General features: G+C 53.0%; 2 protein-coding genes across 8 annotated transcripts in view; one reads left to right on the top strand and one right to left on the bottom strand.

The window, feature by feature from the left end:
• ARHGAP44 (Rho GTPase activating protein 44) overlaps positions 1-20214 on the top strand; it is a 202475-nt gene extending 182261 nt beyond the window's left edge. Inside the window, exons 17-22 of one of the 6 annotated variants that reach the window (XM_037808249.1) lie at positions 5332-5349; positions 5927-6121; positions 10685-10842; positions 14086-14463; positions 16291-16342; positions 18795-18921. In XM_037808249.1, coding sequence (XP_037664177.1) covers positions 5332-5349; positions 5927-6121; positions 10685-10842; positions 14086-14463; positions 16291-16298 — 757 coding nt within the window. In that variant the 3' untranslated portion in view covers positions 16299-16342; positions 18795-18921. Of the gene's footprint in view, positions 1-5331; positions 5350-5926; positions 6122-10684; positions 10843-14085; positions 14464-16290; positions 16343-18794 lie in introns of all 6 variants that reach the window. The other 5 variants (XM_037808245.1, XM_037808250.1, XM_037808248.1 and 2 more) reach the window with 5 other exon arrangements.
• The window catches only part of ELAC2 (elaC ribonuclease Z 2), a 36303-nt gene continuing 30858 nt past the window's right edge, over positions 20183-25627 (bottom strand). Inside the window, exons 16-24 of one of the 2 annotated variants that reach the window (XM_037808244.1) lie at positions 25227-25323; positions 24097-24235; positions 23686-23724; positions 23471-23580; positions 22843-22942; positions 22648-22768; positions 22335-22413; positions 21722-21866; positions 20183-21267 (exon numbers count right to left, since the gene is read on the bottom strand). In XM_037808244.1, coding sequence (XP_037664172.1) covers positions 21031-21267; positions 21722-21866; positions 22335-22413; positions 22648-22768; positions 22843-22942; positions 23471-23580; positions 23686-23724; positions 24097-24235; positions 25227-25323 — 1067 coding nt within the window. In that variant the 3' untranslated portion in view covers positions 20183-21030. The other variant, XR_005212588.1, reaches the window with a different exon arrangement.

The following is a 25627-nucleotide window of genomic DNA, read 5'->3' as shown; positions in this document are numbered from 1 at the left end:
CCCTTCTCACCCTGTAAGTGAATAACCGTAAGGCTTTATATGAGTTCAGATCCTGGCCATATGACCTTGGGAAGTTACTTAACCTCTGATTGCCTCATTTTCTTTATGGGAAAATGGTAGTAAATACCAACCTCATAAAGTTGCTTGGAGGACTGAATGAAATATTACACGTGCAGTGCTTAGAATAATGCTTGGCTCAAACGTTCAGTTAATGTCAGCTATTTTTAGTGCACAATCTAGACATCTGAGTGAGGCTTCACGTGTCTTTCAGAGCAGCCTGGCTGGGCCCAACCTTTTCAACTGATGAGACATCCTGACCAAAGTCTTTCTCTGCCACCTCAGGTGCTTCAATAACTTTTATACGTCTCTACCTTCCAAGAGCAATTGAGCTAATTTCTGAAAGCAAAAAAATATACTAAAGCCAAAATGGGCTGAAAGTTTGTAGGAGGCTCCTCCCTTACGTGGAAAGCCAACATGCCACACTCCCACTTCTGTAGGTGGAAGGGTTTTGACCATTCATAGCTGAGTTGATGGCACCCTGTGATGGTTTGTTTTCCAAAGGACCTTTCAGCCCAGAGGAACTTTCTTATTCCGACCTCTTTCTCTGTTCTGATGACTTGGGCAGTAACACTTAGGGGGGATTTTTTGAGGATTTCCTCTTTACTTTTCTATTTCTTAAGTCTCGAACAGGTAAGCTTTCAGCAAATCTCCTCTGAAACCGACATTGGCCCCTCACTAGCGCCCCAGGAGACTGAGGGAGCTTTGGGGAAAGGGATCTTAGTTATGTCTAGTCCTTGTTTTTGTTCCCTTCTCCACTTCGACCAGAGTACCCACCCTCAACTCTTTTGATCTTTAGGGCCAGTGGAAGGAAGGAAAGAAATCTGATGGCTGACCCAACACATCCGATGGGGTCTTCCAGTATTTCCGTCTCATGCTGGGCATGATTCGCTGATACAATATGCTTCTTTCCCCCTTTTGATCATCTGGTTTTAGACCCAAGTTCATTCTCCTTACTCCTTTCTCTGTGGATTTTCTTTTCCTCATCTGTACTTGGCACCTACAAGGACGGAACATCATCATCAACAAAGATACAGCTTACTGATTTTTAAGTAGATGCTGAGTATTTTTTTTTCTTTTTTAGTGTAATTTTATTTAGGTATATTAACACACCATGCAATCCATCTGAAGTCTACAATCAGTGGCCCACGGTATCATCACATAGTTGTGCATTCATCACCACAGTCTATTATAGAACATTTTCATTACCCCAGGAAACAAAAGAAAAAGAAAATAAAATGAAAAATCCCAAAACATTCCACATACCCCACCCCTTCACTGATTCCTAGCATTGGTGTGATACCTTTGTTACTATTGATGAAATAATATTAAGATATTACAATTAACTATAGTCCATAGTTTGTAATTGGTGTGGTTTTTTCCCCCATATATCACTTTATTATTAACTCCTTGTAATGGTTTCATACATTTGTTCTAGTTTATGGAGGAAGTTTTTTTAATTTGTGATGCTAAGTATTTTCTGCACTTGCTTCTGTTTGTTCGTTAGAGCAACCTAAGGGAGGGAGAGAGTGCTACTCTCATTTTGCAGAGGATGGTGAAAGGATAATCTGTGTTAGGTAACTCATTCAGGGCTCCTGTAACAAAGCACTACAGGCTGGTTGGCTTAAACAACAGAAGTTTATTTTCTCACAGTTTTGGAGGCCAGGCGTCCAAAGTCAAGGTATCAGCAGGCCATGCTTTTTCTAAAGTCTGTGGCATTCTGGTGGTGTTTTGCTGGCAGTCCGTGACTCAGTTTCTCCCTCCATCACACGGCCATCTGTCCCCTTCTGTCACCTCCTCATTCCTACTCCTGGGTCCCAGTTTCCTCTGCTCATAAAGTCATTTTTGATTAAGGCTCATCCCGATTCAGTTAGGCCTCATCTTCACGGATTCTCAAAGATCGTATTTACAAATGGGTTCACATCCACAGGACCATGGATTAGGACTTGGATATGTCTTGGTAGAGGGGAATGATTCGATCCATCAGTAGGTGGAAAATCTTGGATGCTAACTCCAACCTCTCTGCTTCCACGGCCCGTGCTCCTGCCCTCTGGGCTATGCTGCTTCCTAGAAGAGATGGGGGTGAGCAGGTTAGGGTGCAGGGTCATTACCCCCATGGAACGGCCACTCTGGCTCCACACAGCCACCTTCTAGGGACTGTATATTCCCTCCTACAAGGTGTCTTATGATTCTCTGATTCTCCAACTTCTCAACCCCATAGAACACCATTTGCTTAGCTAGATAGACCTCTTATGAGACACACCCTAAGCTTCCCATCTCTCCCACTGTCACAACCCATTATTTGATCATCCACTTCCACCACCAGGTAATGGTGCAAGGGCATTCTAAATACATGTTCACACTCATTATTCATGAATTATCTTCATGGCATTGATGGAAGTGCAGTGGGATGTAGCAGCCTCATTCTGTAGATGAGAGAAATCTACCAAGTCCATGAATGATTTAGCTGGGACTAGAATTCTAGATCATTCCAGAACCTTTTCCATACAGACATGAGGTTCTGGTTAGCTGGGAGGAGGTAAGCAGAGCAGGCTGTACCTCAATGGGGCTACCTTTCCAAAGTGAGGACTTGTCACCTGGCAACCTCTCCTGGAGTCAACAGTGTTTGGAGAATTTGTCCTTGTGGTGAACATGAGGAGTTCTTTGATTCTGGTTACCGTTGTTGCTTTATGGGGTAAAATAACAAACAGAAACATGTGAACTGCTGATAGAATCTTCTTTGTATCCCCCCTCATCTGTCAATAGCTTCTCTTTCTTGGCAGCATACGAAGCAATTTTATAATTTCTGTGTTTGGGTTGAGTTTTATCTATCCATTCAAACATTTAAATATACCAATTTGCTTCTAAAAATAAATATCCTTTTAGGCTTGCCTCCAAGAACATTGCTACTTCATTTTTGATTGATTCACTCTGTAAAGGATTATATTACTTTCTGAAAATGTCAGTGAGCATTTGGTGCGTGTCCACCTTAGATATGTGACGATGCTTCCCGTAAGAAAATAATTCCAGCTGGGAAAGGGACAGTCCCATCCTGCACAGCAGTCTCTTTATAAAGGCAGAAGTGTACATTCATCTCTAATTTCATGGTGGCTGTTTTGCCAGAGACATATAGCAGGCCTCAGTCAGTGTATATCCCAGACTCACGGTGGCTCCTTCACTTGGTGTAAGTGTCTGAGGTTACTGAGGCTGGCAGCTGCGGCTGGAAATAGAAGGCATTCCCCAAGCCCTAGCCCTGACGTCCACTCCTCCTCTCAAGTGGAAAAGGTCTTTCCAAGTAAAGGAGAAGGGGGCAAGGGAGAGAAAACAGGGTAGGAGTTACATCCCCGGGGCTGCTTCTACTATTTTGCTTGATTCACTCTGGACAGTTTTCCTTTTGAAAATGTCAGTGTGCATTTGATGCATTTTCAGCACGGGGGACCCACTTGATGTCACTTCTGGCGTGCCTGCTGTCCCCACTGGCCATTGCAACCGAGTGCTGTCAGTTCCCTTCCGCAAGAAGAATAGTAAAGCTTCTTGCTCGTTTTGTTCTGATAAACTCTGAAGCCAAAGAGCTTGGTTTGATACCCACTGTGATCCCACTTTAGATAATGTAGCAACACAACCAGCCTCTGTCCTTAGAGAATTGAGTGGCCTCCAAGGGTACTTCTGGATATCTTATAGATTGTGCTTATTTACTCGTGGAGGAGTCTCAAACCCGAGATGACTTGGAAGCTGGTGGGTCTAGAAAGAGACACCCTGCTCTCAGGGGCCTCCTTGAGGCCACCCACGGGAGATGAGAAATGTCAGCAATAGCACCAGACGTGAAACGGTCTCTGGTGATCTTCGGGAGGAAGGAGCGTCGGGAGGCTGTCCTCAGCCCAGTGTGTGTCGGCGTTTAGCACCCACTTCTCCACTGAGCTTCCCAGTTCATGGCCCATCTGTTCCGGTTTGCTAATGCTGCCTTTTTGCAAAACACCAGAAATGGATTGGCTTTTATAAACAGGGTTTATTTGGTTACAAAGTTTCGGTCTTAAGGCCATAAAGTGTCCAAGGAAAGGCATCAAGAAAGGGTACCTTCGCTGGAGAATGGCCATTGGCGTCTGGAAAACCTCTGTTAGCTCAGAAGGCACATGGCTGATACCTGCTTGCTCCCAGGTTGCGTTTCAAAATGATGTTCTCCAAAGTGTTGCTCTTGGGGCGTTTTGTCCTCTCTTAGCTGCAGCTGCTCTTCAGAATGTCTCTCTTAGTTGCTCTCTGATCCTTCTGTCTGTGAACTCCTTTATAGGACTCCAGTGATCCAATTAACACCCACCCTGAATGGGCAGGGTAACACCTCCATGGAAATTATCCAATCAAACATTTCACTCACAGTTGATTGAGTCACATCTCCATGGAAACAATCAAAGGATTCCAATCTAATCAACACTAATGCGTCTGCCCACACAAGATTGCATCAAAAATAATAGCATTTTGGGGGACATAATACATCCAAACCGGCACGCCATCCCAAATCAGATTTCCTTCAAGGATCTGAATCCTATCTGCCACAACCATGTCCCAGCTTGAGCCCTTGTTCTGTGTCTTCCTGCACCCCCAGGGGGTAAAGATGACCTTTTAGGTCAGCAGGACTTCATGGTGTAAGAGCTTGGTGCTTCTGACCCATGTGAATGAGTGTTTAGTGGAGAAGAGATGAGAGTAACTGCCTTATACATTATAACTCTCATGCTCACGTCTCCTTATGCATGAGGGAAACAGGAAAATGCTAGACGGGAGTATATAGTTTTTCTCTGTGTGAATTTTTTGTTTCTCTTACTACTAGAAATGTTAGTTCTTGCATTAGTCAATAGACACCTTGACTTAGTACCAAGGTACCAGTTACCTCTTGGACCAGAGGGAAGAGAACTAACCGCCTGCTATGTTCAGGTGACTTTACAGTGACCAGATGACTATGTCTGCGGATTTCTTCTCCCCTGTGCCCCCTCCCCCAGCGTCAACCCCCCACCCTCCCGCTCCCACCACCACACACACCAGTATCAACTCTTCAGTGATTCTCTTTATCACACGTGTGCTTGGCGGGTCACCTTAGCTAAAGAGATCCACTAAACTGAAATGATTTCATGGCGTTAAAAAAAAAGAAATCTTAAGAACCCACCCCCAAACCCTGGCCTTGGCAAACCCTTCCCTTGTAGGAAGTCAGCCTTGACATTGAAGAAAGGCATAGTTTTTTTGTTTTTTGTTTTTGACACTAATGTCTGTATGTTTCTGTCCCTGCAGCCTTAGGAAAATCCAAAGGTACGGTATCCTCTGGTAGCTTCAAGGCCATGTTCAGTCTCTTAGAAATAGCAAGCTTGGTCCCAGGGAGCCTCCCGGCAGGGGAATGTGTGGGTCTGCCTCCTCGGCAGGCTTCTTGCCCGCTGACTTCCCTGTGTTCAGCTAGGGTGGGGGCCCGCAGTGGGCGCCATCCGCCCTGCCCGGCTCCAGGATCGGCCCGGGTGGGCTGCAGGGGCTGCCCCGGGCCGAGGTCCCCGACGGTGGCGGAGCTGGCGCCGCGGGGGTACTGACTCGGCCGGTGCAGCAGACCCCGGGCTAAAAGGAGGAGAAAGTGCATTTGGAGGCTTCCTGCTGTGCCAGCGCCAGCCTGGAGGGGCAGCGCGTCGGGATCCGGGCTCCAGCCTGACCCTGACCCTGACCGTGGGGCAGGCCACGTTTCGCTTGGAGGAAAGCTTGGCGTGCACACCCGGGAGCTTGGGGCGCCGTGCCCGCCAGGCTGCGCTCGCTGCCCCGGCTGCGCTGCCGCCCCCGCCGCGCTTGAGGGCCCCGCCGGGAGGGCGTCGCCCGCGCCTCAGCGCCGTGTCTGTGTCCCCGGCAGCGTGGGCGTCAGGGTCATGGACACGTCCTGGGTGGCCCGAAGAGGCTCCGCGGCCGGCCGGAAGGGGCCCTGCGCCGCGCCCGCCCCCGCCGAGCCCGCGCCGCCGCCCTCGCCCGGCCCCGAGCCGCCCCCGGAGCCCGCCGCGCCGCCCGCGCTCTCCCCGGGGGCCCTGGGCCCGCAGCCCGAGCGCGCCAGGTAAGCGGGTTCTGCCAGCGAGGCGGCCCCTGGCGGGAGCCCACAGCCGCTTCCCCCCGCCGGCTCCCGGGGGCCCGACACGGAGGGCGGGGCGGAGTGTGCGTGCGTGCGTGCGTGTGTGTGTGTGCGCGCGCGCGCGCGTGTGTGTGTGTGTGTGTGTGCGCGCGCGCCCAGCCCCGCGGGGAAGGAGTGTGTGTGTGTGTGTGTGTGTGTGTGTGTGCCCAGCCCCGCGAAGGAGTGTGTGTGTGTGTGTGTGTGTGTGTGTGCCCAGCCCCGCGAAGGAGTGTGTGTGTGTGTGTGTGTGTGTGTGTGCCCAGCCCCACGGGGGCGGAGTGTGTGTGTGTGTGTGTGCGTGTGTGTGTGCCCAGCCCCGCGAAGGAGTGTGTGTGTGTGTGTGTGTGTGTGTGCGCGCGTGTGTGCCCAGCCCCGCGGGGAAGGAGTGTGTGTGTGTGTGTGTGTGTGTGTGTGCCCAGCCCCGCGAAGGAGTGTGTGTGTGTGTGTGTGTGTGTGCCCAGCCCCACGGGGGCGGAGAGTGTGTGCGTGTGTGTGTGTGTGCGCGTGTGTGTGTGCCCAGCCCCGCGGGGGCGGAGTGTGTGTGTGTGTGTGTGTGTGCGTGTGTGTGTGTGTGTGTGTGTGCCCAGCCCCGCGGGGGCGGACGGAGGGGACGCACTCACCCGGCACCAGCTCGGGGGCGGCGTCCGCGGCCTTCCCCAGCCCAGAGGCGGAGTTCCCTGTCGGCCCCCGGCAGGCCCGGCCCAGAGCGGGGGGTCCCGCGGACCCCTACACGCCACAGGGCCTTACACGCCACAGGGCCTTACACGCGACAGAGCCTTACACGCCACAGGGCCTTACACGCCACAGGGCCTTACACACCACAGCTGTTCAAACACAAAACTACACGCGACAGATCCTTACACATGACAAACCGTTACACATGACAGCTCCTCACACACAAAACTACACGCGACAGAGCCTTACACACGACAAACCTTTACACATGACAACTCGTTACAAGACAAATCCTTATGACAACTTACAACAAAACTTTACACGTGACGAATCGTTACACAGGACAAACGATTACACACAACAAATCCTTACAAGAGGTCCTTACACACAACAAACCCTTATAAATGACAACTCGTTGCACAAGACAGATCCTTACACACGACAGATCCTTACACGACAGATCCTTACAACAAACCGTTACACACAACAAATCCTTACACATGACAAACCTTTACACACAACAGATCCTTACATGACACATCCTCACACAACTCATTACATATGACAAACCGTTACACAACTCCTTACACACAAAACTTTACATGCAACAGATCCTTACACACGACAAACCATTACACACGATAGCTCCTTACACACAAAACTTTACATGTGACAGATCCTTACACACGACAAATCTTTACACATGACACCTTGTTACACAACAAATCCTTACACACAACTCCTTACACACAAAACTACATGCAACAAATCCTTACGACAACTCGTTACACATTATAAATCCTTACACACAACTTACAACAAAACTTTACATGTGACAAATTGTTACACAGGACAGTTACACACAACAAATCTTTACACACAACAGGTCCTTACACACAACCCTTATACACAACAGATCCTTACACACAACTCGTTACACACGACAAATCCTTACAACAGATCCTTACACACAATAAATCCTTACATGTGACAAACCGTTACACACAAATCTTTACACATGACAAACCTTTACACGCAACAAATCCTTACACGCCACAAATCCTTAAACCATTATACACAACAAATTCTTACACACAGCAAACTGTTATGCACAACAAGCTGTTACACACGACAACAAACTTACAACAAATCGTTAGGACAAATTGTTACGACAAATCCTGACCCATGACAAACCGTTACACAGGACAAACCATTGCGCACGACAAATCATTACACACAACGGATCCTTACACATGACAAACCGTTGCACATGACAAATTGTTACACACGACAGATCCTTACACAGGACAAACCATTGCACGCGACATCATTAGACACGACAGATCCTTACACGGGACAAATCCTTACACCCGTGTGCCCTCCTGGACTAGCGTGGGGGAGGCTGCACCCGAAGGGGCCTGGGCCGAGGGGGATTCTGGACGCCGGGCTTGCATGGGAGACCCGTGTTTTGCTCGTTTCTCTCTGTTCCCAAACAACTACTCCAGGAACTAGAAAAGCTGCCTTGGACCAGACCCCCGGGCATTCTCCGTGGCCCTGGGAGAGAGACTTTGGAGACTTTGGGAAGCTGAACCTTCTGACAGTCTTTCCCCAAGCACACACACACACATTCCACATTCTCACACACCATCACCACACACACACACATGTGGATACACACTTATGCACACACATTCCACATTCTTGCACACCATCACCACTACCACACACACATGGATACACACTTATGCACACACATTCTACATTCTTGCACACCATCACCACCACAACCGCACACACATGGATACACACTTATACACACACATTCCACATTCTTGCACACCATCATCACCACTACCACACACACATGGATACACACTTATACACACATTCCACATTCTTTCACACCATCACCACTACCGCACACACACATGGATGCACACTTATACACATTCCACATTCTCGCACACCATCATCACCACTACCGCACACACACATGGATGCACACTTATACACACATTCCACATTCTCGCACATCATCACCACTACCGCACACACACACATGGATGCACACTTATACACACATTCCACATTCTCGCACCCCATCACCACTACCGCACACACACATGGATGCACACTTATACACACATTCCACATTCTCGCACACCATCATCACCACCACGCACACACACCGAAGCATGTTCTCATACACTATTATCACACGTGCACACGTACCATCACCCCCCCACACGAATACACGCACATTCTCATTCACCAGCACCACTACCATTGCACACGTGCACATGCGTGTAAACACACACAAACCAGCATCCTCATCATGGCGCACACAGCTCTCTGCCTGAAAGGGCTGTAGACGTTTCTTCTTTACTGAGTGGAGGGTATTTTCCCTGTGAAATCAAGATGATAGAGCAAAATGCCAGTCACAGGGTTCGGGAGGACAGCCTGGCACTGGGGGTGCCAGGTGGCCGCTGATCCCTCTAATGGAAAGAGGAGTGGGGGAGCTGGCACTGGCCGTGCACCCACCAGGCCGACGGTCACCCTGGGGGACCCAGAGGAGGAGCAGAGCCTGGTGGCGGGGGGCCACAGGGGCCCACGAGGTGGGAACATTCCAGCAGACAGCAGATGTGCAGGGGCGGCTCCCCCCGACTTCTACCTTATTCACAAGACTCGGCGCCAAGCGACATTTGGCTCTTTCCAGATGCCACCCCAAGTTCTGCAGGTGACCCAGAAGCATTGGGAGCATCTGGCCTCCCTCTCCCAGATTTCTCCCACTGGGCCAGATCGATTTGAAGGTGATCCCAGTGCTTTACACACATCCGTCACACCTGCCCCTTTTTGGGGTGATCAGTTCAGTCGCTTTTCCTTGGGCATTGGTGTTTTTATTTGTCCTTTGTCACTCTTTTCCTCGTCCCCCATGGATTCCTCCCAATACAATCAGGTTTTCCATCGTTCTTTTCTGTTTCCTGGACATTTGCAGCCCAGATGATGTTTCCTCCGTTGCCTTATTCCCGTTTTTGCCCCCCTTCCCTGTGGATGGCAGCCCCCCACTTCCCTCCGGCTTGTACCAGCCTGTCCCGGGGCTGTGGCACGGAGCTAAGTAGCATGTCTTTTGACATGTACTTTATCCTGAGAATGCCTGAGAAAGAACCTGGCAGTGAAGGATGAGTTTTTTCAATCAGAAGAACTCCACAGATCCACTGACCTTCTCCCCCATTCAGGGGCACAGCTAGGGTCTGTGTCAACCCTGGCATCTGTTTTGGAACCTGTTTTTGAGGTGGAGGGTGGCTCCCAGGTTTCTTGCCCTGCTTGGGGGTTGTCATGGAGGTGCAAAGAAAAACTGACAGGCCATGGGCTGTAAGGTCAGGCAGGGTGAGCCAGAGGTGTCAGCCTGTGTTCAGCCCACCCTCGCAAGACGTCCTCTTGGCTCGACGGGCTGCGATACAGAAGGGACAGAAGTACTCTGGAGTTCCAGCAGAACGTCCAAGATTTCCTGTGTTGAGCGCAGGATGGAGGGGGGTGTCTGGGGACCCTGCCTTCCGGTTGTCTCTGGTCTCCTCGGGGAGCTGGGACCGTGCATGGGAAGGGAGCTGGCTGTGGGTCCCAAGTTCCCGGGAGTCCAGGACATCTGGGCTCCAGGAAGGGGCAGTTGCCTCATGGGGCACCTTTGACGTCTTCAAGGAGAGACTGAGACAGACCAGAGCGGGCATAGATTTGAGCCGGGTGCTGAAAACACGGAGGGTTTTGCAGTAGGCAGGGCTGGCGCTGGAGTTGACTGAGTTGAGGGGTTCTCTTCTGTCCCGTGTGCTTGTGTTTCAGCACGTCTAAAAACAAGGAACTTTCTCCAGGGTCTGGGCAGAAAGGAAGTCCAGGCTCCAGCCAGGGGCCACCCAGTGTGGGGACCCAACCGGGGGCGCCACCCGGGGCCAGCCCCAGCCAGCCACCCGCTGACCAGAGCCCTCACACTCTCCGGAAAGGTATGTCACCTCCACTGGGCACGGATCCCTGTGAGCTCATTTCCTTCCATGAGCGTGGATATTCCATGAGCGTGAGGTTTTGTGAAAAATAACCTGGTGTAGGCATTGGAGCCTTTGGAAGTTAACCGACAACGAGGGGGATCATTTCACTACTCCTTGGTTTTCTCGTTTGACAAGCAGGCTCCTTATGGGTGTATGTAGGAAGATGCTTCCTGTACACCAAGACTTCAGTGCAAAAGCCACTGCCTAGGATGACTCGAGCTGCTTTGTGTCTTCCACGGAACCTGCCAGACCATATCTCCATCGTTTGAAAAGCTGTAGGAGGTGCTCTGCAGGACACCCCACCTCACCTGGGCCTTGCACGATGGCTTCTGCCTGGGGGTCAGGGTAGTTTCCGTGTGAGTCCTGACCTTTCCTACTCTGGTTTGGAAGCCCTGAAAACTGCTACACTGACCCATGAGCCGCCGGGCCCAGGATCCTGCCTCGGGAACACCTTCTAGAAGGCCCCACCAGTCTCTCTGGAATCCTTCCCCAGAGCTAAAGCCATGCTCCGTGGTGACATTTGCTAAATGTGGAGTTGTACTGAATGGGTACTTAGCCAAACCTTTTTTGTTTATTTCCATCTTATGTCATGTCTTAGCCAAGTCTTTGACTTCTCTGGGATAGTCTGTTGCTTAATTTGTTCTCAGTCTAGCCTTTCAGGGTTGCAGGAGTGGTCTCCACTCCAGGATTCGTAAACACACGCACACAGACCTTCACACCAGCTTCCTTTCCAGCCTTCCTGCATCAGGGTTCAAGTGGAAATCCCATTATCCTGCTCTGCCCTCACCTAGCCCTTTGCCCTTGGGAGCTCCTCATTCCTTCCCTATACATTCTGCCCGTTTATTAGTTGCTGATGTGTGCAGAGCTCTGAGCTAGACCCAGATGCAGCAGTGAGAGAGAGTGAGTGAAAAGCAGGCTCTCCGGAGCGGTGGCCGTGCCTCTGTAATTCAGGGGGCTGCCGCTATGCTGTGGGACATGCAGGAACATGGGGGCACCCCTTGCACACTCAGGACTTAGGAAGGTGACCCAGAGGAAACGGCATCTTGAAGGGTGAATTGTAGGTCAAAGTGGTGGTGGTGGTGGGGTTAGTGTTCCAGGAATCTTCTCCAGCATTAGCAGGTTGCCCGGATAGTCTAGACGTCAGAGTTCCGGGCACTTCTTTGTTCCCAGGGTCCTTTCAGCCTCTCCACAGCCCTGCAAAGCAGGGGTGGTGGCTAAGCCCGTGATCTGTGCAAAGGGAGGGCCAGGGCTCCAGGTCCTTGCTGGCTGCCTCCTAATGTCAGTGTCATGTGGGCCCTTGAGTGTTCACAGCAGATTGGACCAATCCAGGGTTACAGCCTCGAATGACCCCCATCCCTTTCCCAGTGACAGTCAGTAGCTCAGAGCCATCATTTGACAGGTGTAACTTTCTTCTCCAACCCCAACCACTGCCCACAAATGGCACCTGAGCTTTTTTTTTTTTCCCTTTTGACCCCTCAGTCTTGACAATTTTGCCTGGAGGTGAACACTGAGGTCTGGAAACATCCAGAAGTGGTGTTGTCACAAACATGGTGATGCCACTACACCTTCCTTCTTCCAGCTCATTTTTAAGAAGACATGTCCTAGCACGGAGACCCCGGGTCTCCGCTTTCTTCTCATCCCAAGGAGGGATTCCTGCACCAGCCATCACGAGCTACTGTCAGGAGCTGCCACAGCAACTGCTGTGAAACTTACTCCTTACTCAGGAAGTAGTTGAAAAGTCACCTTGGAAAATTAAGCCATTTTATTATTAGTAAGTCATAATTACATGGACTTTACAAACGTAAGCCTATTGAGTTTTCACAATGCTGTTAAATAAAAGGTTTTGGGAATTTGACCCAGGACAGAAATTTGAACCCGAGTTGGTGGGACTCATAAAGAACACGTCCTTTTCTTCTCCACGCTGCAGACGGAAGGAGCCAGGGACGTACAAGATGTATCTTTAGAATAGACTTTGTTCCAAGTAGGGGGATAGGGGAAGAGTCGCTAATGCCTCCCTGAAGATTTAAGATACAGTTTCTTCTAGAATTAGTGCCCCCGGCAGCCAGCCCTCAGTCAGGTCTCGTAGGTTAGCGATCACTTTCTGAAGATGTTTGCCCATCTCCATCTTCTGAATGTTTGACTTTGTCAATTGATCATTTTCAATTAAAGGGATAATGTATTTGTCCTCCTTTTGAGTGACTGAGTCAATAAAAAGAGGAAAATGAAGATAATACAGAAGAAATTGGAGCAAACCATGTTGGCTCTGGACCTGCTCACAGCCAGGGGGCATGGTTCCAGAAGGAAAGAAAGAACGAGAAAATCCGATGAGCGAGTAGGCAGGGCTGAGGGGGAAGCAGGGGATGGGAAGATGAAGTGGCGGAGGCAAAAGTTCTCTGTGGCCAGAGAATGTGGCCGTATGTTCCCCTCAGGGGAGCCAAGAGGCCTGGTCCCCGCCATGCACCCCTCTCCCAGGCCCTCGGGCTCTCCGGCAGCCGGTCCTCCCTGCTTGAGACCGAGATGGTGTGACGTGGCCTCTCCTTCAGGCCAGCATCGGGGTCAACCTTGGGAAAAGCTGGTTGAAGAGGAAGGACGGTGCCTGGCGGAGACTTTCGGATGACAGCTGGGGCTCTGTGTCCCGCCAGCCCCCCCCCCCCCCTCTTTTTCTTTTTCTGCAAAAGCAGCTCAGATCCAGGGAAGGGAAATGACAGCAGAGCCACTGGACAGGTTCAGCCGAAAGTCAGTGTTTCCTGTCCCGAGGACTTACCCCTGGGCCCGGGCTCCGCGGCCTGAGACTGCACCTGAGTCTTCCTCTGTTGGAACTGACGTTACCAAGTCCTCTTCCTTGGGGTCTGGCTGCCGTCCCTTTTATCACTCTGACGTGATGCGAGAGCACGGGGAGATCAGCCCACTGACTAGGGATGGGGAATCTGTTCGCCAGTTTGGCTCTGTGTGTGTGTGTAGATCATGGCCAGAATTCAGAAGGGGAAGTTAGTTAAAAATGGAAAGATACGAGAACTTGCGGTTCTAGGTTAATTTGAAGACACTGAACTCCTCTGCTGTACAACGCGGTGGAAAGTTGAGCTGCTCTCGGTGAGGGCAGGGCCGGGAGTTACCTCGGGTGTACTGACCAGCCGCTCGGAAAGGGCTTCATTTAACAACCTGTGTCCTGTCGTCATGGTTGTGTTGTGTTTTCTGTTTCAGTTTCCAAGAAGCTGGCGCCAATTCCACCCAAGGCCCCCTTTGGCCAGTCGGGGGCTATGCCTGACCAGTCCCTGGGCCAGCCGTCCCCCGTCAGCCTGTCCCCCACCCCGCCGAGCACCCCGTCACCCTATGGACTCAACTACCCTCCAGGCTACACCTTGGGCTCTGGCCAGCTGTCCCCGGCCGCAGTTCCTCCCCTGTCCTCTCCTTCCGTCTTCACGAGCACTTTAACCAAGTCCCGGCCCACCCCCAAGCCCCGGCAGAGGCCCACCCTGCCGCCCCCGCAGCCTCCCACGGTGAGCCTGTCAGCCTCCAGTCCACAGGCGGCGGAGCACCCCATGCTGGACGGCCTGTCCCCCGGGGAAAGCATGTCCACAGGTAACCAAGCCGCTGGCACCTCAGATTTTTCTATGGACCTCAGTAGAATGTGCTGGGTGGAGGGATTGTCAGTGTCACCGCTGGTTAAGGAATTCTGTGGATTTCCATAGAATTCGTGTTTGCAGTGGTGGTTGTGTTGGTGCAAGTGCAGCTTGCAGGATGATCTCTTTCAGATCTCACCAATAAGGCCAATGGAAAGCAGCTCCAGGGTCCAGGTTGGCCCAGAGAGGGGCTGCCGATGGGATTTCTGCCAAGCTGATGCGCGCCAGCCCAGGGTTCTGTTTCTGCTCTTTGTTTTGGGGGTTAAGTACCTTGAGTCCGTTAGAGTGATGTCTTAGGGGAGACTGGGAGCTGGGTTATGATCAGAGAACTGGCCTCAAGCACAAGTGAGGAAGTTGAGGCTTTCCTTGGATAGACCCCAAGCAACCAGACAAGTACAAATCCTTATCCTGAGAACAGGAGCTAAGAACCGAAGGAATTTTGTCTTACTAGTAAAACAAGCCTTGCTACAAAATGTATTTCTAGCAATATATTTTCACTAGGAAGAGGCCAATTTAGAAAAGACATGCATCCCCCTGACAAAACCACAAGTAGTAAACGAAGTTTTGCTGTAAGTTTAAAAAGACATGGAACTCTTTCCCCTGGAAAGGTGTGTAAGCATGGACTCACAAACGCACCACAGTGGCCAGGACCGTTTGTTGGTTGGAAGAAAAAGAGGACGCGCGCGCACACACACACACACACACACACACAAAAGAGGATGCACACACACACACACAAAAAGGATACACACACACAGCCTCTCTCTCACACACACAGCCTCTCTCACACACACACACAGCCTCTCATACACACACAGCCTCTCACACACACACAGCCTCTCACATACACACACACAGCCTCTCTCTCACACACACACACACACACACACAGCCTCTCTCTCACACACACACACACAGCCTCTCTCTCTCACACACACACACACACACACAGCCTGTCTCTCCCCAGCCCTCACCCCCCAAAGCACCAACGCAGCCCTAGGTGCCTGGGATTCCGCGAAGGCCTTGCCGCTGGTCTCCGTGCCCTTCTCCCTGGGCGCTGTTCTCCCGATGTGCTGGGAGCCTGTGAGGCTCAGCTCCTTGCTGCCCACAGAGAGGCTGATGGAATTTGGAAGTGTTTGGGGTGGGTCAGGAATGAGTATTATGGGAACCGACTGCCAGGTGGTTCAGCTGCTGTAATTCCAGACGTGTAGCTGCTGCCTCTCCAAGGTTTCCTGTCCAAAATTAAGGACCGTTCACTTGGACGAAGCCCAGCGGGCACCACAGCCCTCCAGCTGGTTCTTGGTGATGACTTGGTTTCTGAACGGGTCTCTGGGGGAGGCAGTGCTGGCCCGAGGAGCTCATGGGGGCCTGGGGAAAGCACGTTTCCACCCCCTCCTTCTGCTGTCAGAAGCAAGGGGATAAGCAGAGGGTGCCACTTGGAGAAGAAACAGGAGATGACAGAACGGGGGGCAGGCAGGGGACAGCAGGAGGCATTTTAAGGACAAGGAGCCAACAGCGTGAGAAATGTGATTACTCTGCATCGCTTGGGTCTGAGCTGCTGGCCTTTCCAAGTCATGATGCCCCCGTGCAGAGCCCGCTTTAACTGTTCTCTTGGCAGCGGATGGTGGCTTTGTCCTGTGTGTGCAGGTCTCTGGGCCAGTCCAGGGCTGGGAATGGTTGGGTGCGGCCCCCCCACCTGGGCCTGTGGCACCCGGCATAGCTTCTGGTGACGTGCTTGTTTTGTTGTGTTTATTCCTTTCCAAATCCTGTTGTTGTGTTCTTGCAGCTGTGTGACATGGGGGATGCGGTTTTGGATACGTGTGAGGGGGATTTTCAGGGTAAGCTGGCCCTGGCCTCGCTGCCTCTCTGTGCCCGCTGCCCCCCAGCCTGTCCCCTACCCTGCATGGGGCTGGACCACCTGCACGGCCGCTTCACACCCACCAGCCTCCCCCGCCCCACCCCAGCACAGTGACCCGGTCTGTGAGTGCGTCGTTAGGAGGAGCTGGGTGGGAAACGCGCCCCAGGCTTAGCTCTTCCTCCCCAGCGTGCCCTCCTCCAGCTCTGCGACCCCGCTCTCCCCTGGTGAGCTCGGAGGGAGAGGCAGCCGCTCTCTTCTCCGCCTCTGCCCGCCTGCCCCAGGCTCGTCTCGGTGCCCTGGGAGAAGGCTGCCTCATGCATTTTTGTTGAGGGAGGAAACACCCGGTGGGGCCAGGCCCAGGCACCGCACCAGGGCCTTGGAGCCTGCAGCCATGAGCTGGTGTTAGAGGCCTCTGCTTTCCAACCTGAATTCTACCCTCTGCTTCCTCGGGGCTGAGACAGCTGGCGAACATGGAGGAAAGAACCCACGGCACGAGAAGTCGTGCCTGCGCTTTTTTGCCTCCCTGGTGTATGTATGTACATAGCCAGCCAGATCCTTTCTCCAAGTCAGTAATAAAATGTTTTGGGGGGCACTGGCACTGTATCTGCTCAAAACTAACGCTGAGGCAGCCACAGGAAGAAGCCAGGCGGGGGGCATTAGGTGTACTTTCCCCATGGGGGTGTGGCCGAGTGGACCCGGGAGGACGTCCCCGGTGGCCCCCCAGTGCCCTGTGGTGGCTCCCACTGAGCCCCTGGTCCCTGCATAGACCAGCGAGAGGTAGGAGGGTGACCAGTGTCCAGACAGGTTTCATGGACAGTCGCTTCCGGAACTGTCTCCAGAAAACAAAACTGCAGCTTCTCTTCCCCTGCAGGAGGGGCTTCCCTCCCCCAGGCCTGTGCCCTTCCTCCCTGGATTGTCGTCTTCCTCGCTGTCACAGCTCACCCGCTGCCTCTTCTGGGCTTGCTCGGAGTTGGCACGTCTGAGCTCCTCACTGCCCTTTGTCAGTCCAGCTTTCCTGGTGAGGACGCTGAGCACAGGGGAGGGAAGGAAGCTGCCCGTGACAGAGATGGCCGCTGGCTCCGTGCGCCCTTAGGGGCTGCTCTGCCTGCACCGCGGGGTGGCCCAGCCCAGGCACAGCCTTGCCCTGACGGAGGAGACGGCCCGAGGCAGACCCGAGGCAGCCGACACCCCTCGGGGAGGAAGTGCCAGCTGCCTGAGGATGGGCGACAGCCTGGCTGGATCAAGCTCCAAACCCTTGAAGCCCCTGCCCTGCCCACCAGCAAAATGCAGACGGGCTGCTGTGCCAGTTTGAGGACTGTCAGGGGCCGGGGGGCTTTTGTCCCAGAGCTTACATGTGTGTATGTCTGTCAGGACAGTGTCCGAATGTGTGTCTGTACACCAGTATGATATTCCTGTCTGAACGTTCATTTAAAAAACAAGCAAAAACGAGAAAAGCCCTCCCTGGTCTGGCCCAGAGCTGCTCCCCCTCTGGGTGCCCCTCATCTGTCGCCCCGAGTGCTGACAAGGAAGGCTCAAGAAGGCCAGAAACTAAGGCAGCCACAGAGGAACTAGCTGGTGCCCGAGGATAAAGTTGTAGGGGCTGGGGGTTCCTGGGCTTTGTGCTTCCCAGTTAGTCCCCTGAGCCTCCCAGAGGACTTGTGGTGGGAGGCCCTGCCCCCTGGGCAGGTCCAGTGGGAGTCTGGCAAATACGCGGCTGTCCTGCCTTTGCCAACCCACAGGTGCCCTGGGTTCTCGAATGCTGGCTGCTACTTCAGGTGCCTAATTGTCCCCCAGGAATACCTTTCAATGCTTTCAGTAGAAGTGTCGCCAAACAAGCCCTGCAGAGCAGCCTGTTGGAAGACGGCCTGGGTAGAAAAGACTGGAGGGAACCCAGTTTCCCCAGTGCTGAGGCTAGCGGGTAGAGGTTTTCCTGCAGCCAGGGAGCAGTTTGCCGCAGCTATCACCAGGGTCCCCAGGAAGAGCCTCGGCCTCCATCAGCCATCCAAAGGGCAGGTTTCGTAGACTGAAGACACCATCTCAGGTTCCCCCATCCATCCAGGGAGGCTGGCTCCCTCACTTCCGGCTCCAAGGAATTAAGTGTGGCCCTGAGGTCCTCAAAGTGCCATCAGTGAGACTCACCTAGGAAGCATCCTTACCAGGCGCGGGCCAGGGGTCTCGGCAGTGTAGAGCTTTGCTTGGGTGGTGCAGCTGAGCGGTCTTCTCCGAGCCACTACGGTGGAATCTGGATGCTTTGTTCTTACGAGCTTCCAAGGTGGAAGCAAGTGGGGCTGCAACCAAGTGCTTCAAGCTGCCCCTCAGTAACCTGCCCCTGAAACGAACAGCCACGCCACTTCCTCCCGCTGTCTGCCTTGCCTTCTGACGTATGGTCACCTGGGAGCCCCTCTGACCCGCCTCTCTCTGCCCATTTCCAGATCTCATCCCCTTTGACATCCCCGCCATCCATGTGGAGCTCGGGTCCACGCTGCGCCTGAGTCCCCTGGAGCACGCGCGGCGACACTCGGTGACAGAGAAAAGGGACTCGGAGGAGGAGTCCGAGAGCACGGCCCTCTGACACAGCCCTCCCGCCACCGACACCCGTGTACATACATGTGCCCAGAACTCGCGCCAGGAGCCGCGTCGTGTGCTCGCCACGTGCCCCCGGGGGCTCCTTGTCACTGCCAACTCGAGGTTGGCTGTCTGCAGGAAACCGTGGTCTGATCTGTGTGGCCGATGTTGGTGGTGCCGACTTTGTTTCCTTCTTTCAGGTGGTTACTTTGGCCTTTTGTTTGATCTTTGCCTTCTGACTTTGTGCCTATTTTGACCCATGCTCTGCCTCCATGCCAAGCAGCACCCCCCCCCCCCCATGGGATGGCTTCTCAGAGTGCCCTTTGCAGGGCCGGGAGTGCAAAGGAGGGTGAAGAGCCTGCACCTTTTCTTTCACAACTAATGTGTCTGTGGCCATGGGATGCAAGGCAATGGGGGCCCTTTACTGGACGGCTGGTGCAGTTCTGGAATTGTAGGAGTCCCTGCTGTTACAGGAGAACCGTCCAGTGTGAAAACCCTCATCAGAGGGCTCGCAGTAAGCATTCCACTCCTAATGGCTTTACTTTCCCACACTGTGTGGCTGAAAGCTCCCTATCTTTATGCCTGAGTTTAAAAAATCGCCTCGAGGGTGTCTGTAAGGTCCACAGATGATAGTGCCCCACACCCCCAGAAACCATGAGCTCCGACAGCAGTGCTTCCCGTCCAGGCCCAGGGGCACCCAGCTCCCTAGGGAGACGCCCAGGAGCCTGTCTTCTGTCTCTCCTTATGGGAGGTCACAAGCGAATAGCAATAACTCTGTTCCCAGAGCCTGAGGAAGAGGGTAAAGCCAGCCCAGAGCCAGCATGGGCGCCCCCCCCCCCCATCCCCTGGCAGGGAGGAGGCCTGGGGAGGTGCTGGGGGGGCCCCTTCACACCTTGAGATTAGGGGAGTGAGAAACAGATTTGGTCATGCATGCAGTCAAACTTGACAGTTTTATCCTTTTAAACTAGAGATATACCTATTCATGATATAATATTTGTATATATGAAATCTCTCTATATTTGTTTAATTTGAGCCAGTCAATCTAAACCAATGTACAGGTGTACAATGACAATTTAAATGCTTGGTTATTTTTCCCAACACAGTGTAAAATAACCCTTCTCTAACAGTGGGATTTGCAAATTCTGATGCTATGGCTTTGCTCACTTCCTGGCAAGGGTAGTTTGGTAAGTTCTCTGTAATGGAGCCCAGGGGCTGGAAGTTACCTTTAAATACATGTACAAATAGTTGTCGAAAGTAATGTTATTAAAATAGATTTATTATCCCTGAGCATGGCATAGCTTCTTGTTTTAACAATAAACTTACAGGGCACAGGAATAAATCTCGGGAGCTGCGTCTTGGGGAAGGCCACGTTCTTGGTCTTTTAAGTCTCTCTTGAGCTGAGTTTTCGAAGCTCTTGCTGTGTTCTCCTGGGAAGGGAGAATACATGGAAAGTACCAGATTCATCTTTGAGAATTATCTGTTATTAAGCACTGAGCAACAGTCTGTTTCTAAATGCCAAATTCTCAATACTTTCAAGGGCAAACAGTGATTCTCTTTATCATGTTGGGGCAAGGAAGAGCACATCAATTGTGTCTACATCTTGGCCAGGAGCAGCAGGAGGATTCGCCTTGACCCAGCACATCGGCACCGCCTCCATGCCCGTCCTCTGGGCCCAGAGCCGGTTCCCAGGCCCTGCTGCAGCTCCAGGAGGACCTGGCTTATAAGTGGCACCGGGATGAAGTGAGGAAACTCAGGATTCCAAAGACAATCTTTATGGTGTCTGGTCTCCTTGGAGATACTGGGCTTGAGTCTTGGACATTTAGAGTTCATTTCTAAAACCCAGTGCTCCCGTGCCTTGGCGTGACTCCAGGATTCAGCAGGAAAACGATGGCAGGAGCAGGGGGAGGGGTGCTGCCCTCTGCTTTACTGCATGATGTTACATTCGAGCCCCACTTCTGTCTGCAGCTTTCTTGGACAGTCTCACCCCCACCTGTTCCTGGATGAACTACACACTCTGGCTCCAAGCGGGCAGGGAGGCACGTGGTGGTGCCCCCACCCAGAGTGCAAGACGCGCAGGCCTCAGGTCAGGGTCCCCGTGAGCCTTCACTCCACTCGGGCCTTCTTGCGCTGGGGGCTCCCGGGCTCCTCTGCCAGGGTCGTCCTCTGCTGGGGCTCCCTGCACTCGGGGCTCCCTGCCTGCTCCCTGGACAGCAGAGCCGCCCGCACCAGCCGCAGCTCCCGCTTCTCCCTGCGCTCCTCCATCTCCTCCAGGTCGCCGGCAAACAGGGCTTTGAGCGGGGGGATCAGCTTGGGCACTGTCAGGAAGTCGCTGAAGCAGACCTAGAGGGCAAGGAGGAGGATGCGGACACCCTCAGAGGACGATGGAGCTGAGTGCACAGGCAGCGAGAGATGCCATGGAAGGAGGATCTCCTCACGGAAGGAAAGGCACCCTGCCCCTTCATTCCGGAAGGCCTGGAGGAGCAAGTGCTGGCTTTACGCCTCTGGGAGGAGAGAACCCCTCCAGCTCACAGGCCTGCGGAGAGGCTCAAGGGACCAGTCCTGGCTCAGGCTTGCAGCCAACACCAGGGAACACAAAAGGCCCCTACGGAAGGTAGGTCCCGGCCCTCAAACCCGGGGCCACTTATCCTGGGAGGTGATGAACCGGCTGAGGACATGCATCCTGTTACACGGGCAGCCCCCGAGCCAGAGGACTCCCTCCTGACCATCGGGCACAGTGGCCAAAGCCCCTTCTCCACCCGGGCCCTGCCCTGCACCTCCCCTGTGACATACAGACCTTCATGTGGTCAAAGGCAATTCCAACTTTCTCGTTAAAGTCAGGGCTGAAGAGGGGGATCTTGGCATAGCGCTGGCTGAAGTGATTGAGCATGATGAACTCTGCGTTCATCCGCATCCCGACGCCGATGGCCTGGGAGGTGGTGCTGTGGTGAGAGAACCCGGTGGCAAGGGAAGCTGACCCAGGGTGGGCCGCCCCCCAGAGAACCAGCCCTGGCCTGAGCTCCCACCCCCTTCCGTGACCAAAGCCCATGCATCTTGGGGCCAGTCTGCACACTGCTGACCGTCAACCACCCCACTCATGAGGGCACCCGAGAAAAGAGCACAGAGGACTTGGGAGCAAGTGCCCCTTTGTTAAAACCCCAGCCCTCCTCACCATTTCACTAATTCCCTGACCCCAAAACTAGAGAACTCTGCAAAACTAGAGGCCGAAGGGGCCCTAAGGGAAGTGCCTCAGGTTCAAGAAGCCCCAAGGCACCACTGTTCCCAAATCTCATGTGGGGAAGTGAGGCGATGAGGAAGTGCCTCAGGTTCAAGAAGCCCCCAAGGCACCACTGTTCCCAAATCTCATGTGGGGAAGTGAGGCGATGGAGGAGGGCTAACAGCCGCAGCACCTGTGCGTCTTCTTCACTGCTTCCTCTTCTAAGCCATCTTCCAGAGTCGCTTCATGGATAAGGAGGGTGGCATTTTTCCCTAGAACAAACACGGGCATCAAACGCAGTCCCTGGCCTGAAAAGCACCAGCCTGAGCGCACCCAGCTGTTTCCAGTCCACATAACCATCGTTCCCGGTCAGGATGACAAGCAGAGACGGTCAGGGCAGGGTCTGTGTGCTGCCTCTCAGGGCTTCTCCACGATCTAGTCCACGTCCACCAGGAGCTACACCTGCCCCAAAGCAACCTCAGCGTGGCAATGTCCCGTGCACTCACCCATGTGGACCAGGGCCTCGCAGGGCATGGTGTCCCCCGAGTAGACCACCTTCCAGCCGGACGTGTGCACCAGCGCGCAGCCAAATGCGTGCTTGCAGTGCCGCACCAGGCAGGTCTGAAACTGAAGGTGCAGGGTGAGCACTGCTGCTCTGCTCCCCCCCCGCCCCCACCCTGGACCCCCTGTGGCCCCCGTACCTCCTCCAAACCACACTCTCCCAACAGCGACTCAATCCATCTTTCCACTGTGGGACTGGAGCCCTCGGCCCCTTTCTGAAGGCATCTGGCAGGAATCACACTGTGAGAAGAGTAAACATTTTTTAAAGCAACCATCTGACATCTGGAATCAAAGTTCAAGTCTCACTGGAGAGCCTCCAGATCATTGCAAAAAAATGGGATTTTAAATATCAGTCACTAAGACAGGGAAAGAATACTCAGAACCCCAAGGCCACTACAAGAAAATGAACAGGTAAGGGTGTACACAGCCGAGACGACAGAAGGCAGCCCCAAGTCCAGACAGATGGACGCCTTCCCCCTGGCCTGAGTACATGGCCCAGTCTGAACTTTTCACCCAGGTGTGGGGCCTGGCAAAGCCCAGAAACTAGTACTGAGCTGCAATGAGGGTTGAGAAGAAATGTTCCAAAGGGAGCAAATGTGTGAGAGCCACCTGACAGCTTCTGCCTCCAGCCCAGGCACTCACCTGTGTCTGTCATCCGGGACTAAGTCAAGGGTGAGGTCACCAGGGTGACACTGGCTGCCCCCAGCCAAGAAGGGCAGGTGGCAGGAGACCACAGCCTGGGTGCTCGGGCCTGCTCTGGACACTCACCTGACGTGGTGCAGGATCTCCTGGCACTGGTTATGGTACTGCTGGAGCCAGGCCCGGAGCTGGGTGGGGGCCACCACCAACAAAGGGCGAAAGGGCAGGCCCAGCGATGCCTAGAACCAAGGAACCAGTGTCGAACCCACGACAACACAAACCAATAAAGACAGACGGGACTGCGTGGAACCAAACAGGTCAGTGAAATCAAGTGCCAACTTTACCAATGCTCGCTCTCTCTGCAGCAAGATATTTAACAAGCCCTGCAAAGTAAAAGAGGAGACACGGATCAGCCACCTCCAAACTCTGGTTTTGTTCCCCCTCAGTTCTAGAGTCTTAACCTCATCATTCCTAACTTGCTATCAAGGACGGTCCCTTGGTGGGGCTGTGGGCGTGCTGGCCCGTGCCCCTCAGTTTGACAGGCAGAGGCAGCCACCCTGCCAGCCCTCTGCCCTCAGAAGCTCCCTGTGAGCAGGCTCCAGGAGAAAGGCGGGCGCAAGAAAAGTTGGGCAAAGCAAAACCCGTATTACTGCATAAAACAAAAGCAAACAGAAAGCAAGAAACATTCTTGCTGCGCAGGACTCCACTGGGGTTTTGTAAAAGCCCATTTCCTTCCTAGCAGGGGCCCCACTCACGGTGTGGTGGTCTGCATGCAGGTGGGACACAAACACGGCGGCGAGGGTGCCCAGGACCCTGTCCACGCCATCTCCGTAATGGCGGCACAACTGCCCAAACGTGCCTTCCCCACAGTCCAGGAGGAGAGACTTGTCCGAGCTACGGGAGCAGAGTGAGAGTCACTGCCAAGGGGAAAGGACTGAGCTGGAGATGTCTTACAGTTTAGTGAATGCATGTGTTTAGTGAATGCAGATGCTCAGCTACCACTCAGCATGTCTGATTTAACTGGTCTCAATTCTGACAAGACCCTCGGGCTATGCTGCTCCGGATGGATGGTCCTCTCCCCTCAGGGCAATTGCCCTCCTCTGGGGGCGCCACAGAGGCGAAGGGTTCGCACTGCTCCAAGGGACACCTCAGTCCCAAGACAGGTACTCCATGTCCGTGTTCCTGACATAAGGCTGCACCCCATCGTGGCTGTGCACATGACAAGCACCATGTGGTTCTTTATCATCCAAATAGCAGCTGAGGTATCTAAGCAAAACGTAGAAACTAACCTAGTTTTTTACAGTGTCATTTCTTTAATGTATACAACCTCGGAGGCACCATGTGCATTTCAAAATGCCTTTGGTTGATCTCTTTGCAGATAAATGGCACCAAAGAAATTAAAGAGAATCAACTAAAACCACGTCAAGGGGAATCCAGTAAGGGGGCTGAATGCTAAACAAAACAAAGGCACAAAACCCCAAAGCTTTTTAACATAGCAGCAATAAGTAGTTCAAATTTCTGATCTGCCATTTACTAGCTGTGAGAACTAGAGCCATCAACTGCTCTGAGCCTCAGTTTATTCATCAATTAAATGGGTACAGTTAGTGAAAACTGAGAAATTTCTTAGCAAGCTGCCTGGTATACAGTGGGTGTCCAGTGAGTATCCGCTATTTTTATTAAAAGACTTAAAGGTGAAGGATTTGGGTGGCTCCAGGAAGTATTAAGTAAGTTACCTGCTGAGGCTATACAGTGCATGCTTGCCCACTGTTTCTCTCCTGCTCTAGCCAAGACAACAAGCTTACAGGTTTCCTACAGGTGCATTTTCAAAGCAGCCTGGTGGGTGGGGCAGGACTGAAACAAGCATTTTCTGGAATAGCAGCATTACCTCATGTTGACGAGAGTGGCACTAACGTTTCGAATCTTCATGGGGATGGCGGACCCAGTCCCAAGGAAGATGATTTCTGGATATCGGCTTCTTTTCTCTATGGAAAAATTCATGTAAAATAGTCCAGTTCTCCTGGATAAAAATGAGCCAGGATTCAGCGCACAATGACAGCCCAAAGCAACAGTGAGTTCAACTTCCCCAGAGGGGCGCGCTGGCTCAGCCAGGGCGGGAGGATCTGGTGAGGGAACCCCTTGGACACGCTGTTGTCTGGGACGGAGAGGAACAGGATTCCATGGTGCTGTCCTAAAAAGAACTGCTCTAATTCCATTAAATAAAATAGGGACTTTTTCTGTGTCACGAAGCCTCATTTATTCAAGGGGGTCTGACTAGCTTGTGTCCAG

The sequence above is a fragment of the Choloepus didactylus genome, chromosome 18 (genome assembly GCF_015220235.1).
Source record: "Choloepus didactylus isolate mChoDid1 chromosome 18, mChoDid1.pri, whole genome shotgun sequence".
In the NCBI taxonomy this organism is placed as follows: domain Eukaryota; kingdom Metazoa; phylum Chordata; class Mammalia; order Pilosa; family Megalonychidae; genus Choloepus; species Choloepus didactylus.
This window is presented reverse-complemented; position numbering and strand designations above follow the sequence as displayed.